This window comes from Cotesia glomerata, linkage group LG7, assembly GCF_020080835.1.
Source record: "Cotesia glomerata isolate CgM1 linkage group LG7, MPM_Cglom_v2.3, whole genome shotgun sequence".
Lineage (NCBI taxonomy): Eukaryota > Metazoa > Arthropoda > Insecta > Hymenoptera > Braconidae > Cotesia > Cotesia glomerata.
The window spans coordinates 19076071-19091258 of NC_058164.1; the positions used below are offsets into that span (position 1 = coordinate 19076071).

At 29.6% G+C, this 15188-nt stretch overlaps 3 protein-coding genes and 1 long non-coding RNA gene across 4 annotated transcripts; 1 reads left to right on the forward strand and 3 right to left on the reverse strand.

The window, feature by feature from the left end:
- Window positions 1-779: 779 nt before the first annotated feature.
- Window positions 780-1592, reverse strand: LOC123269724 (ATP-dependent DNA helicase pif1-like). Its single transcript, XM_044735561.1, has one exon. The coding sequence runs from the start codon at window positions 1590-1592 to the stop codon at window positions 780-782; it is 813 nt and encodes a 270-aa protein (XP_044591496.1).
- A 33-nt stretch (window positions 1593-1625) lies between these two features.
- On the reverse strand, window positions 1626-2291 carry LOC123269725 (ATP-dependent DNA helicase pif1-like). Its single transcript, XM_044735562.1, has one exon. It carries the CDS (start codon window positions 2289-2291, stop codon window positions 1626-1628), a length of 666 nt encoding a protein of 221 aa, XP_044591497.1.
- A 574-nt stretch (window positions 2292-2865) lies between these two features.
- Window positions 2866-4526, forward strand: LOC123269516. Its single transcript, XR_006510442.1, has 3 exons — window positions 2866-3186; window positions 4187-4261; window positions 4414-4526. It is a non-coding gene; the product is annotated as an uncharacterized LOC123269516 (long non-coding RNA).
- Window positions 4527-8544: 4018 nt separating this feature from the next.
- Window positions 8545-13359, reverse strand: LOC123268906 (kelch-like protein diablo). Its single transcript, XM_044734353.1, has 4 exons — window positions 13034-13359; window positions 12416-12820; window positions 9839-11195; window positions 8545-9759 (listed from the first exon to the last, which is right to left on the reverse strand). Exons 2-4 carry the CDS (start codon window positions 12727-12729, stop codon window positions 9568-9570), a joined length of 1863 nt encoding a protein of 620 aa, XP_044590288.1. The 5' UTR covers window positions 12730-12820; window positions 13034-13359; the 3' UTR covers window positions 8545-9567.
- Between the last annotated feature and the right edge of the window lie 1829 nt (window positions 13360-15188).

A 15188-nucleotide genomic window follows, 5' to 3' on the forward strand; every position in this document is an offset into this window, starting at 1 on the left:
CTTATCGATTTATATGAGTTAAAATAATAAATAACACAGCTTTCCACATCACCATGGAGGTACTGTGTCGTACGATGCTTTCCCATTATTTTACATGGCGGGATCCCCAGTAGGCCTACACCATGGATCGACGTGAGTGTCAATGCCATCAAGTTTAGAATTTGTTACACATATCAAATCTATATAAATATAGATTGGATATAAACAACTTAAACCTAGGCATCAATACTCTGTCGTGCTAAATAAAAAGACAGTAATTTAACTTATATCTTTTTTATTAACTAATTCTAAATGAACATTGGTTATAAATTTAAAACTATGAACTTTTTACCATATTGCTATCATTTTCTATTTTATCATTGTTCTTATTTTTATACTGTTATTATTTTCATAGTTTTAAAATTTTTTTGATCACTAATTTTGTATATTAGAAACGTAAATTAAAATCCAAAAAACACATTGTTCATAGTTTTAGCTTTACAATAAACCTGAAAACTATTAAAATATACTATTTATTATATCTATTCGTTTTCAATCTATAAATGTATCCAATCAATTAACACTAAACAAAATTGAAAGCTTGATAAACATTTCTTTTGTAACAGTAAAAAGAAATTATTATATAGATAAAATATTTAAAATAATTGAATTAAAAACCATTCTAGCGGTAGATCCAAAAATTTTTTTAAATTTTAATATTTATTGATTGGATTACTGTTTATTTTCTGATTCTATCGATCTAATTTAAAGAAATTATTAATATAGTCAAAAATAGAAAATTAAATACTTAAAACTTCTTTATATACAACATTCTTCGTTTTTCCTATTGGTTGAAGAATGACCAAGCTGTCAGGTGAACTTACTCTTGAGCATGCCACGTATAGTTGGCCATGAGAGAAACAGTCATTTCTTAAATCAATACCAGTCATCTTTAAACTCTGCCCTTGTGCCTTGTTAATCGTCATGGCATAACAAACTTTGACAGGAAATTGCAGACGTTTAAATTCGAAGTGGTAATCTGATGGAATCAGAGGGATTCTTGGAATGAATACAGTTTCTCCTTCATATTTTCCGGTGAAAATCATGGCTTCAATGACATTTTTGTGTAAGACCTTGACTTGAAGCCTGGTACCATTACATAATTTTGGCGGATTTAAATTGCGGAGCAACATTATTGGAGTGCCAATCTTGAGTTGAAGAACATGAGGTGGTATCCCTGGTGGATTGAGTGTGTGTAAGAATTCAGCAGGATAGTGGACAGCTTCTTCATCCTCCAGTACTTTGTCCACCGATTCATATCTTACTTGCTCAGTTGGCAGTTTCTCCAGCAAAAAGTTGTTAATACAATTGACTTGTTCATTGGTTGGTGTGAGGATGGCTCTCTCCTTTAACCATGAACTACAATTATCGCCAGCTTTGTCAATATTCGGGTATATTTTGTCAGTCAAGGTGATTAAATCTGGGACAGTTTCACAATTAATATAGGACACGTTTATTCTTCCGTCTTCTTCCGGAATTTGGCCATCACCTATATCAATCAGTATTTTTGAAAACTCTTCTGCTTTCGAATTTGGCTGAAGATGAACACGCATATTGATAGTCAAAGATAAAACTTTGACCGAAGGCTATAAAATTGATGACTTAATACAGGCTTTAACTTCATCTGCACGTGTTCCTCGTGGCACAACAGGCAAAGTTTGTCTAAAATCACCGGCCAAGAGAACAATTACTCCTCCCATAATTCGGTCGCAACCTCTAATATCTTTGAGCAATCTGTTTAGAGCTTCAATACCATTTTTGTGAGCCATAGTGCATTCGTCCCAGATAATAATTTTTGTTTCTCGCAGCACATGAGCCATATCACTCTGTTTAGAGATGTTACAAAGTGGAGACTCAGAATAACCTAAATTGAGAGGTAATTTAAAGGCAGAGTGAGCTGTTTTACCTCCGTCTATCAAAGTCGCAGCAATTCCTGAAGAAGCAACGGCTATAGCGATGTTTTTTTCACTCCTGATTTTCGCAAGCAGTAAATTGATTAAAAACGTTTTTCCAGTACCACCTGGAGCATCAAGAAAATACAACTGCCCAGAATCAGATATAATCGAATTTAAAATTTCATTGTAAACTTTTCTCTGCTCTAGATTTAATTTAGGAACATTTTCAGCTACAACTTTAGTTAAATAGACGGTGTCGTAAGCCAATTCACGCAAATATTGACGATTAGTGACAATAAACCTTTCATCTCGGGTTGGAGAGTGGAGGCCGAACTGAAGAAGTGTTTTTCCAGACATTGATATAACAATATCTTCAAGTAGTATGAGACATTTGTTGTAAATAACGTCAAGTAACAGCTCAACATTTCCACCGTCTCGTTCTACCTCTCTCTTAATATCTTCTGAAAAATAATCTCGATATTTCTCCCATAATTTCGATGGGTCGTCAACATGACAAAATCTAACATAATGGCAAACAGCTCACGGATCTTGTAGGGCGAATCAGAGATGCAAGCTTCATCCAGAGTGCGATACCAATTTTTTCATGGATTCACCGCATATTTTGAAGCAGCTTTTCTAAGTTGTTTAGACCTAATTGTACCTGAAAATCTTTTTCGCCGTTTTTGTCCTCTCCTTGATGAAAGTGATGGTTGAGTGAAAGATGCTTGAACGTTATCAATACTTTCCGATTGAGAAACACCGTTATTGATGGGTTCAATCAATGGAAGTAAAACGTCAAAGTGACCTTTATTAAAATTCCCAGTAAAACTTAATCTTTTAATTCCATTTGTTGCTTCTCCAAATGCAACTATTAGATGACCATTTTGGTACACTTGAAACTCATATGTAAATAATTCTGCCGCCGCTTTGATTTCACAAAGAGTTCCATACGTGTTGGGCCTCGACATGTCATCAAAGTACGAATGTTTATTACTATAAGGTTCTCCATTTAACTGATTGGTAAAGCATTGGAATCTCTGCCAGTTTTTAAACACGTAAAGCACAATTTCACTTCTTATTTGATCACTAAAGGACACTGTGTTATACAATAAAAACGATAATGAAGAAAAAAGACACGCGCCGTCGCCGGGAATTTCAATAATTTCGAAAGAAATGCTCGATTCCATTAGTGTGCAGTAAAAATTTGTATGGGTAAAAGAAATTGTGAAAAGTAAATTATGATATGTAACCGGTAAGTATAAAATATTAATAGAATAATTAATTTAAACTAAATTATGATCATTATCCAAATAATATCAATCAATCAATAATAACCTATTAAATATGATGAAGAGATTGTGAAAAGTAAATAATGTAATACAATTAGTAAGAATTGAATGATAACAGAATAATTAATTCAAAATAAAGTATTATAATAAACAAAATAATATCAATCAATGAATTAATAATCGATTAAATACCGAAAGAAAATTCATGCAACTGGAAAATTTTAAACGATTATAACAGAATAATTCATTCAAATTAAAATATCATCATAAATAAAATAATATTAATCAAATCAAATAATAACTTACTAAATATTAAAAAAACCTTTCAAGAAATGACCTTTGATCAATGAGTTTAGTATTATCTAATTATTATATTCAAATAAAAATTGGATGAACGCTATATCAACTAATAAATTTTTTTTTTTTTATTTATGATAATAAATTAATTTCTGGAAAATCCCAAGCAGCAATGAAAATATTTAAATATTCAAGAAAATATTAATTAATGAAAAACTTATCATTCGATGATCATTTCACATGATGTATCGATAGTCCAGATGTTGATTAAAGTCACTAAATTATTCGTGATGATAATTTCACTGAACAATTTTAATCAATTTTAGTAAATGATCATTTCACATGATAATATTAATTAATTTCACTTTAACTATCAATTAAATCACTTTTAGAAAATAATTCGTTTGACAGCTATCTGTTTTCTCTTTAAAACTTTGACACATTAAAAAAATATTAATGAAGTTAAATAATTCATTTGTTTTGGAGATAACTTCAAGGCTATTTCAAAAATAAATAAATAAAATAGAAATAAAAATAAAAACATAAATATATATCAAAAATAAATATTAAATCAACAAAATCAATAAAAATAAATATTTAATCTATAAATCATTACACAACGATAAAAATTATAAAAAATAATGAATCTTGATAATTTAAATTTAGAAACATTAATTATACATGGAGACATGGCTTTTACGAATGATAATTGGTCGCACGAACTCAAGAAGCAGATAATTGGTAAGTCAAAATTAAAATGTATACACTTCTCAGATAATTTTTAATTAAAAAAATTTGAATAAGAAAAAAGTTCTTAGTTAAATTAAAAAAGAAATTGCTTTAAAAAATCAAAAATTGAAAATTATATTAAATAATTTTTTGTTTTATCACAGACTACGTTGAAGAAGTCAATGGAACATACATTGTTGGTTGTACAACCGTTGTAAAGGTTTTCTTGAGAGATGGGCGGACTCATGAAGCTATGTCATTCAAAGAATCTCGTAGCGAATCAAAAATGTAATTATTTACAATATTATTTACATGTATTTTTTACATTATTATTTACAGTATTATTTATAATTCATTTTAATAACTTAATCTTTTTTTTTTTATTTTATGACAGAAATCTTTCCATCGAGCCTTGTATGACGCCTTTACGTTTTTTTGGGAATTTATGAAGATAATGGAGAAGCTGAGTAATGAAAAGGTGCAAAGAATGGTCAAGCAGCAACAGTTAAAAGCCGAATGGAATAATAAAAATATTGTAAAAAATTAATTAGTCATATTATTTTAAAGTCAAAATTAAAATTTACCTTTTTATTAAAAAAAAAAAAAAACACTAACGTATAAATTTATAAGTATTTATTCTTGGTTGTTTAACAGGACGAAATAAAAAATCGTTTCAAGTTTTGATCTATTGCAGCTATTAATTAAATATTTTGACTTTTTTATTTTTATTTTACACCATGCATTTTTCTAAGGGCATTATTCCCGAACTCTATTCCAGCCTAGTTTCAGAGTTCTAAAAGCTATAGATTGGAATACACATTTTTTTAATTTTAACGCCCCCGCACAACCCTTTTGGAGTTGAATATCATAAAATTAATTCTTGATAAACTCAAACATGCCAAAAATATTTTGGCCAAGTTTTAAAAGTTCTTAAAGCAATAGATTGGAAGATACAAATTTTTAATATTTTTAACGCCCCCGCACAACCCCCTTAGGGTTTAATATCATAAAATTAGTTCTTAGTAAATTCAAACATGCCAAAAGAAATATTCTGGCCAAGTTCCAGAGTTTCAAAAGCTATAGATTGGAAAAAACAATTTTTTTAATTTTTAACGCCCCCGCACTCCCTCTAGGGGTGAAATATCATAAAATTAGTTGTTAGTAAACTCAAAGATGCTAAAAAAAATTTTTTGGTCAAGTTTCAGAGTTCTAAAAGCTATAGATTGGAAGATAAAAATTTTTTTTTAATTTTCAACGCCCCCGCATTCCCTTCTGGGGGTGGAATATCATAAAATTAGTTCTTAGTAAATTCAAACATGCCAAAAAGAATATCCTGACTAAGTTTAATACCTATAAGAGCTGTATTTTTCAAATGTGAATTTTTTTCAATTAACACCCCCGCAACCCCTCTTGGGGGTGGAATTTCGTAAAATCCGTTCTTAGCTGACCTCTACTCGGTGAAAAGAATATTCCTACCAAATTTCAAGTCTTTAGCTCTAATGGTTCCAGAGATATCGTGATGAGTGACTATATAGGTGGAAATCTCTTATATATATATAGAAGATAGATAGATATAAGATATATATATGTACCATAACGTGGCTTGTGGACACGATAGCGTCTACAATTCTTAACGGATTTAGATGAAACTCGGTACACATATTCTTTGAGTAATTACCTTAAACAAGTTCGAAGACGAGCACAATCGATTAATTAGTTTAGAAATGGCGGCCTTTTAAAATTTTCAAAATAGTGAAAATCACGTTTTTGGACACTTCATTGATGTATAACTTCTGATTGAACAGAGATAGCTAATTTTTGAAAAATGCATGTGATAGCTCATAAAATTACCTTTAATTTGACGCATATAACATTGACATTTTGACCATTTTTAGTTATTTTATCAAAGTTAAGAGTGCAACTGAACCATTTTCAGGCAATGTGTAGTACAACTGACTTATGAATGTTATTCTATCGAGAATTTTTAAGAGATCCTAACGAAATTTAGTATATAGATCTCTTGGACACTTTAGCTTGCATGAGCCCTAAAATGAGCGGAATTCGTCAATAAGTTTAGAAATGGTAGCACCTCAAAATTATCAAAATAGTGAAAATCACGTTTTCGGTGACTTCATTGTTGTATAACTTTCGATTGAAAAGAGATTACTAATTTTTGATAAATTCATGTGAAAGCTCATAAAATTGCCTTCAATTTGACGTTTATAACATTGACATTTTGACCATTTTTAGTTATTTTTTCAAATTTAAGAGTGCAATTGAACCATTTTTAGGCAATGTGTAGTACAACCGACTTATGTACGTCATTTTATCAAGAATTTCATACAGTGAAATCTACCTTCCATTTCGGGTGTGGCCGAATGGTGTTTTTTGTATTCGTGGTTATCGCTTAAAAGGTTATCGCTTAAAAGCCCTTATAAATGCCTGATTTTGATATATTTTTACAAAAGAATAAATTTATTATGTAAATTCATTGTAGCATCTTCTATACTCATATAATGTACAGTTGCATAGGAAAATTAAGTAAAAAGAATATTTTACGAGCGTGTGTAAATCAAATGTTTGAACGAACTCGCATTTATAATTGCTACGGTTATTGAAACGTAGCATAAAATAATTATTATTCAAACCATGACGGTCAATAACTCCCATCATTTGTTAAAAACTTTTATGTATTAGCATAATATCACGATTTAATCACATACAGTTTATTTTAGTTAATTTAAAATTCAAATACCTTCACTAAAATAAATAGCAAAAAAACCGAACAAAGTTTTTAAATAAATTTTTTTTATTCCTCCAAATATCTTCTGGAATAATTGCTTATAGATATTTACTCAAAAAAATTCATTTATTAGAATCAAAATGTTTGATATTCTTTAATTCTGGCAAAGCTAATTTTGGTAATTCAATAAAACATCATCCAGTACTTTTTATTATTCCTTTTTAACTTATTTCGACAATTATTTTACACTGAGAAAAAATTAATTTTTTTATTAATGGAAATAGGATCATTTTCTTCATTATTTCGGAATGGTATAGGATACAAATTTGAGGTTCTACCAAACAGTTCTTTGATAATAAAATTTCAGTTCTAATTACTCATTATTTTTGGCAAAATTGACAAAATGAAACGTCATCAGCTTAAAAAATCTTTTTTTACAAACATACTTTACAAGAAAAAAAAAACAGTATTTCTTAAAATTATCTTTAATATAAAATGAAATTTTTTTTTAAGGGGAAACACCACTGTGACGATCGAAAAAAGAGGTGATATTCGGGACTTTTTTTGACAGGGAAAATACAGGAATTTGGGGATCCGATTTTTTTATTTTATTAAGGGTACATTAAAGATTATTACCCTAATTTTTATTAAAAAATATTTAATTATTACAAAGTTATTAACAATCTCGTAGAGCACTAAAAAAAATTTCCCCCTCCATGGTCGGTTCCATAACTCAAAAACGGATCATCTGAAAATAAAAACCCAAATTGGTTTTTAATCAGTAAGGATGTAGTTATCGTCGCACGCACGGAATTAGAAAAATTTTTATTTTATAGATTTTTTTAACCGGGTTAAAACAAAAAAAAAACAGTAAGAATAGTGAGAAAATTTTCAATCAGTTGCCATTTTAAAAAAAAATTAAAATTTTCAAAATTCCGTACGTGCGACGATAACGACATCCATACTGATTAAAAAACAATTTGGGTTTTTATTTTCAGATGATCCGTTTTTGAGTTATCAAACCGACCATGGAGGGGGAAATTTTTTCTAGTGCTCTACGAGATTGTTAATAACTTTTTAATAATTATATATTTTTTAATAAAAATTAGGGTAATAATCTTTAATGTACCCTTAATAAAATAAAAAAATCCGATCTCTAAATTCCTGTATTTTCCGTCAAAAAAATTCCCGAAAATCACCTCTTTTTTTCGATCGTCACAGTGATGTTCACCCTTAAAAGAATTTAATCAGATTTATTTTTTACTTAAAAAATCTCTTTTTCGTAATTTAGCTTTGTTTTTCGATAAAATCATCTTGAATGACGTTTTTTTTTTTTAAGCAATTTACTAAAAATTATACTTTCATAGAACTAAAAACTGTGTAAGCTACTATCGATGCTAATGATTATGATTTTTCTTAAGTCAACAGACCAATTCTTATGAATTTAACTAAATTAGTTTTATGGAAATTATTAACAACTAAAAAACCAGAATATTGATATTATACAGTAAAAATTAATTCAATTTATATATGTTACGAAAATGAACACATGTAAATTTTGTGAAAAGTAATTTATTATTTAATTAATCATTTGTCAATGATTATCCTAATATAATATGTCAATATAACCATAACTGCAGGCATATATCATTTATCAATTATAAAAACAGAATAAGTTTCTTTCCACTATAACTTTTATACACCTTTTTGAACTTTAAATTTTTTGTCCGTGTAACTTCATGATTTAAAACATTTCTTATCTATTTAGAAGTATTCAACATAAAACGATATGTTAACAAAATAAACGAACCTAAAATTGATTTTAGGTTTAAATCAAAACATAAAAAAATTTAACAAGTTACATTCAGTTAACTATTTTAATTTTTTTTTTATTGAAATCAACAAAATTTAAGTTATAGAATAAATCTTCTAAAGTAAATATTATCTTACCGTAGGAAATATCTCGATAATGAGGACGTTATTTGGCGCAAAAATAAAAATAGTATGGTTTTTTTAATAAAGTAAAAAGATATATAGTTGATGCGAAATATAAATAAATAAATAGATAGAAAAAAAATTTGATTTAGGCATTTTCAGTCTTAGCCCTGATTGATCAATTTGACACACACAGTTACGTCAGTGTGTATTAAATTTTTTGAAATATACAAATAGCAATGATTTATGATAATTTAAAGGAAATATTTAAAAATGAAAAGAAATAAAAACAACTCAAAGAAAGAATTGAGATTTAAAATCGGATGAATGACATAAATAAATTTAAAATGAAATAACAATATCGATACAAATCGATTAAACAATAAAAAATACTTCCCTATGAAATATTAAAAAAAAATGACGTATGTATAATTTTTTGTTAAGATATTAAATACAAATTATAAATTATAGCCGTAGCGAAAAAAAAATAGATATATGTTTAAATGATGCTCATGGAGCGTCGATAGCGTTTTCTGCTATTAGTTGAAATAACTGGTCCTGAAAGCGGTGTTAATGGTGTTGAAGGAGTCACAGGAGTTAAAGGTGTTTCAGCCGTCAGGGCCGAAGAGGGGGGCCTGAGCTACCAAATATAATTTTCAGTCTGTGGTGCCCTCATTACGCCTACACCACCTCCGAGTCTTCTATAATTCATACAACCACACAATCTCCATTGATTTTGTTCAGGATCATAAACTTCTATAGTTTTCAGATAAGCAGTACCATCAAAGCCTCCAACAGCATAGAGTTGACCATTAACAACGGCTAAACCAACCTTTAAAAAAAACAATAATTAATATAATATAATTACTATAATATTTCTTAGAAAAAATATTTAAGAATGATAATCTTACTCCACTTCTTCTAGATGTCATAGCAACGATTGGACTCCAAGAATTAGTATGTGGATTATATCGTTCAGCACTTGATAATTCCATGCAATCATCTCTTCCTCCCACAGCATAAATAAGATTGTTAAATACAGCACAACCTAAGTGTTTTCGTCTAGTGGACATTGGTGAAACTTGCGACCATTTGTTTTGTCTTGGGTCATACCTTTCCACAGTATTTAATGGTGATTGTCCGTCTGATCCGCCAATAGCATATAGATATCCACCAAGTACAGCAACAGCCACTCCAAGTCGACGGGTTGTCATAGGTGATACTTTGAACCATTTATTTTCCTTGGGATCATACCTTTCAACATGATTCAAGCATTGTACACCATCTTGACCCCCAACGGCATAAAGAAACCCATCAAGAACTGCTACACCAACACTAGTTCTACATGAGGTTGTTGGTGCAACGTCACACGACCATTGATTCGTTTGAGGATCATATCTTTCTATACTGTTTAAATAACTTTGACCGTCATGTCCACCAACCGCATAAAGTAAATCATTTAAAACAGCAACACCAACACCGCATCTTCTTTTACTCATCGGTGCTACCATTTTCCAATCAGCAGTATTTGGATCAAAACGCTCAACTGAAGCTATTGCATCACCAGAGCACCAACCACCTACAGCAAATAAAACTTCACCTCTCCTTGTTGGTTTCCGAGGACGTGTTCTTGGACCCTGCATTAATGGTCGCTCTTGAGGAAGTAAAAGATAGTTTTTAGCCTCATCCACAAGATCTCGACACGCATCATCAGACCGGACGAGCAAGTCAGATCCTACAGTACCCACTAAGAATTTCGGGCTTAGTAGCGGTAATCTTACGTGTTGAAGTACTTGAGCTAAGTGCTGCCGTCTTTCAGTTACATTGTACTTAACCCAATTCATCACAGCGCTAAAAACTTGTTCTTCTGTCCTTACATTTAATTCATCAGAGGATACGATATCTACCAACTGACTAACTGGTAAAAGAAGAAATTCTTCACTCTCCATAACTTCTTGAAAATTATGTTGAGTAAATTTATCAGCGATCCTCAATAATTCGCGACATGAATGAGTATCAGCGAATGCTCGGATTCCTAAACAATTTGATGGATCCAGCTGTCGCTTTAAAAATTCACAACAAATATCTTGAATTTCAGCGAGTTGTAGAAGACAAGCAGCTGGAAGCAGTGTTTGAACGTTAGCTTCTTCAACAATTATGTGAGATGTATAACAAAAATCAATCAGAAGCTCCATAGCAACTTCATCAATGTCTCTTATCGTGACTTCTGTTTGCCGTGACTCTGCCAATTCTCCAGTAAACATTGCTCTAGAAAAAGTTTATTGAAAGAAAATTTATATTAAAAAAAAAAATTCTTAACTACGTATTTCTAATAATAGTGATGGTAATAGCACAGTTTTTAGCAATAACGTCTTAAACAACATTTTTTAGAAATGTATTCTCATTCAACTTAGACTTCATTCTTATTAACTGCTATGAGAATCTAGAATCAGCGGCCGTATGATACTGTTATACTCAGGACTTTGGCAGAATTTAACTCTTTGTGATATGATTTATTTTTTGAAAAAAAACATTCAAGTTCAGAGAGTTAATATTTATTTTGAATTTTATGATTAATTTCCAGGATAACTTAAAAATTATATTATCTTGTAATTTTCATTTTATATACTCTGAATGTATTATTTTTCAACGACATCCCTCAAGAGACGCCTATTCAAAGGCCGACAAGTTAGTTAAATAAATAAATAAACATTTCTGAGCTCAAATTTGCTACCGAAAGAATGTTGACTATAACGTTATTGATTATAACATTCAAACTGTTCAGTTGATTAATTAATAACATTATTTAGTTAAGCTTAGGAGCTGGTCCCAGCTGTTGCAGCTTCGTGAGTTTCTTCTAAACAAAGAAAAATTGTATAAAAAAACCCTACTACTCAATAGATTATTTAATTATCTATTTTCTATCAAAGCATTTTTTTACGAAATTTTCACTTGTTTAAAAAAAATTCATTAATCTGTAATAGCTTTGCGAGTGTGACAAATAGTACGGTTTCTCTCGATGAATGTAAGGAGAGAAAAAGATTGGACCCTTTCTTAAACTTGATTAAACAAAAGCTTCAAAAAATATTTCGACGTACTAATTAGCAAATTGTCTAACTCCATTTTAGAGAATCTTCTATTTATACGAAAAAAGCAATCAGTTCAAAATTTATTATCACTTTAAAAAACTATTTAATATCATTAATATCTAATAGAGGTATAATATTTTAGTTTGAATCATTCAAATAATTTATAATTGGACTATTGGTACATCAAAATGTTAAAAAATTACCCTCTAAAAAATAAGGAGTTAGACAAATTGCTAATTAGACCGTCGATTTAAAAGAATTTGATTCCTAATTTTTTAAATCTTTTCTGATACTGTCTCTTATTTTCTAATACTAACTCATTCAGAATATGATAAATCATTTTTAATACTTTTGTTTTTTCAGAGTAGTATATAATACAAAAAAAAATATTATTATTACCTAAAATAAGGACTACATGCTGATAAAATAACTCGATGAGCAAATATCTTCCTGGTACCAACATTCAGTACAACATCGCAGAGTTCTCGATGCCGTCTCAATACATTCAATTCTGTTAAGGTAGCACGAGGATGCTTCTCGGAAGTATGACTGAGGCGTGCCGGCGATGGAGCTCGTTCAACGACCATTTCACCCATCCTCTGAGAGGATGCTTGGGCAGCCACGTTTCCCGAGGCCCCTCGGCTACCTCCAGCTAGTTGTAGGCGCAACGGGGGTGACGCCCAACCCCACACTGAGTCAATCTGCAACACCATTCACCAAGACCGAGCAAGTCGGTCTTATTGTTTTTGTTTCCACTGTGGTCAGGTTACTTGTAATTAACACCAACTCCTTTTTTATTCAATCCTGTAGGGAAAAAAATAATAAATTAATTAGTTTATATAAAAAATATTCTAATTAGAACTTGAAAACATTTAACAAATTAATAATATTTGTAATTATTATAAAATTTATAAAATAAAAAAAAATTCTATTTAGCTTTGGCGAAACTTTCATATGTTTAATTGAAATAATTAAAGGATTGAAATTGTCATTAGGTTATTAAAAACGATTACTTGCCTGACTGTTTTGTAAGATCCTCAGTTATTGCTATTTTGGCACTTTTCTTTCGATGGAAAACAAAAAGTTGGATTTATTATTGCTTATTAGTGTCGTAATACTGATCCATAATTAATTGAACACATTAAGTAATTGTGCACTATAAATTGTTATCGATTATAATTTTATAAAAAATAAGATAATCATTTTGACAACTATTTTTTTTTAGTTGTATAGATCGACAACTGAATTAACCAATACAACTTGGTTGGGTTGTATAGTTCGTCAGTAAATATATCTATATATCTATAATAAACTTAAATAAATATGTATACTCATACGTAAGAGATCCCAAAAACATTAGCATCGGATCCGAACGTTTTACTATTGACTACTTAACACTGAGCGAGAGAACGCGATCACGGAAAATACCGAAGTACATTCTTTTGCTATCCCGACTATACCCGAATATCTTATTTATGAGCAAAACTCGTTTGAAAATCAACTATCAACCGCTCTTAAGTTGAGATGAAATTACAGCCCTATTTGATATTAAATTAAGGTTATTGTTATTAATAAAACTTACAAAATCTAAAAGGTAAAGCTCAAATTTAACGTGAATTTTTTTATAAGTTTTTGATATCATCGTACGTCAAAAATGATCTCGTTATCATATCGAGATAAAGACAACTCAAATATCGTCAACGGCTGTAACTCGAATAACACATAACGTACTCAAGGTAATTTTAATAATTTTCCAATAGATGGCGTAAGTACCAATACACCGAAGCAAATGAATAAATAAGCTGATTCAAGGCATCCTAAGGCTATTGGTATATTTATGCAATTTATTACTTCAATACAGTCGAGCACGGAGCTTAGATCTATCTAAGCTCCGTGCAGTCGAGTCTCGTTATGAGTCCTATTTGTTTTCTTTTTTTTTCTTTAACTAGACTCGCATTAATATAAGAGAGACACTAATAGAACTCATGACGAGACTCGATTGTAATAATGAATTCAAAAGTTTTATAAATTCAAATCTGCAACTCTCTATTAGTGCTTATTCAAATAATTATACAAAACATTTTTTGTAACAAAAATTAAACTGTATACTGTCTTCAATTTTTAAGTATTTCTGCATAACAGTTTACCTTATTACAAACTATGTCTGAAACTTCTTACTATTGAAACGTACGAAAACAAAAACTCTAACTTTGACCTGAAAATCAAGTTTTCGGCTTTTTACAGTTGGAATAAATAAATCTTGAAATAAATTTTGGTGTTAATTTTCACAGTCATTTCGTTTCGAAATTTTTTATGAGATAATAAAAAAATGCATCATCAGAAACATCTATATCATCAATATCTTGAAAACGAGTCAACCGATTTGAACGAAAATTGTGGCATGTGACACTGGTTTTCGAGGAATAGAGCTGATTAGATTTTGAAACCAGTGCAATATTTTTAAAATGAGTCACTTCTAAGAAAATAAGAAAAAAAACAGACATACATTACTATTATCTAAGAACGGACAACCTCAATGATTTCGGGAAAATTCGAACTAAATCAGTAATGTGAGTTTAGAGAATTCTAATTTCAAAATTTTTTTTTTTTTTTTTTTTTTAACTTCCTACCATGAAAATCAATCATTTTCATAAATTGGAAGGTTACTGGATTCAACCCGATGTTTGAAAATCGAGTTCTCGTGAGATATCGACGTTTTGAAGACCGCGGAAGCTACATAAACTATAATAAATAATAATCAATTAATATACAGTGAGCGTCATTGATTCATACCGGTTAAAAATTTTATGGCAAAATAGAAAAATCAAAATTTCGACATCTGTAAATAAAGAAATCAATAAAAGGAAAATCTTTATAAGCATCAATTTAAACAAAATTGAAAAAATAATGCTCTGAAAATAAATAACTCAAAATATCAATCACAATTAAAATAGAAATTAAAAATATTAGTAATTAAAATAATTACACACTTTACAAAATAAATAATAGTAAATTTATAATATTGAAAAAAACAGACAACAATAAAATTGAATAATTTAAAAATTTATCAAACATAAACATAAACATTGAATAAAATAAAATGAACTGAATTCATAGAAGTCCGTAAAAAAACATTTGAATATTTATATTTATAAAAATATTGACAGTTGAG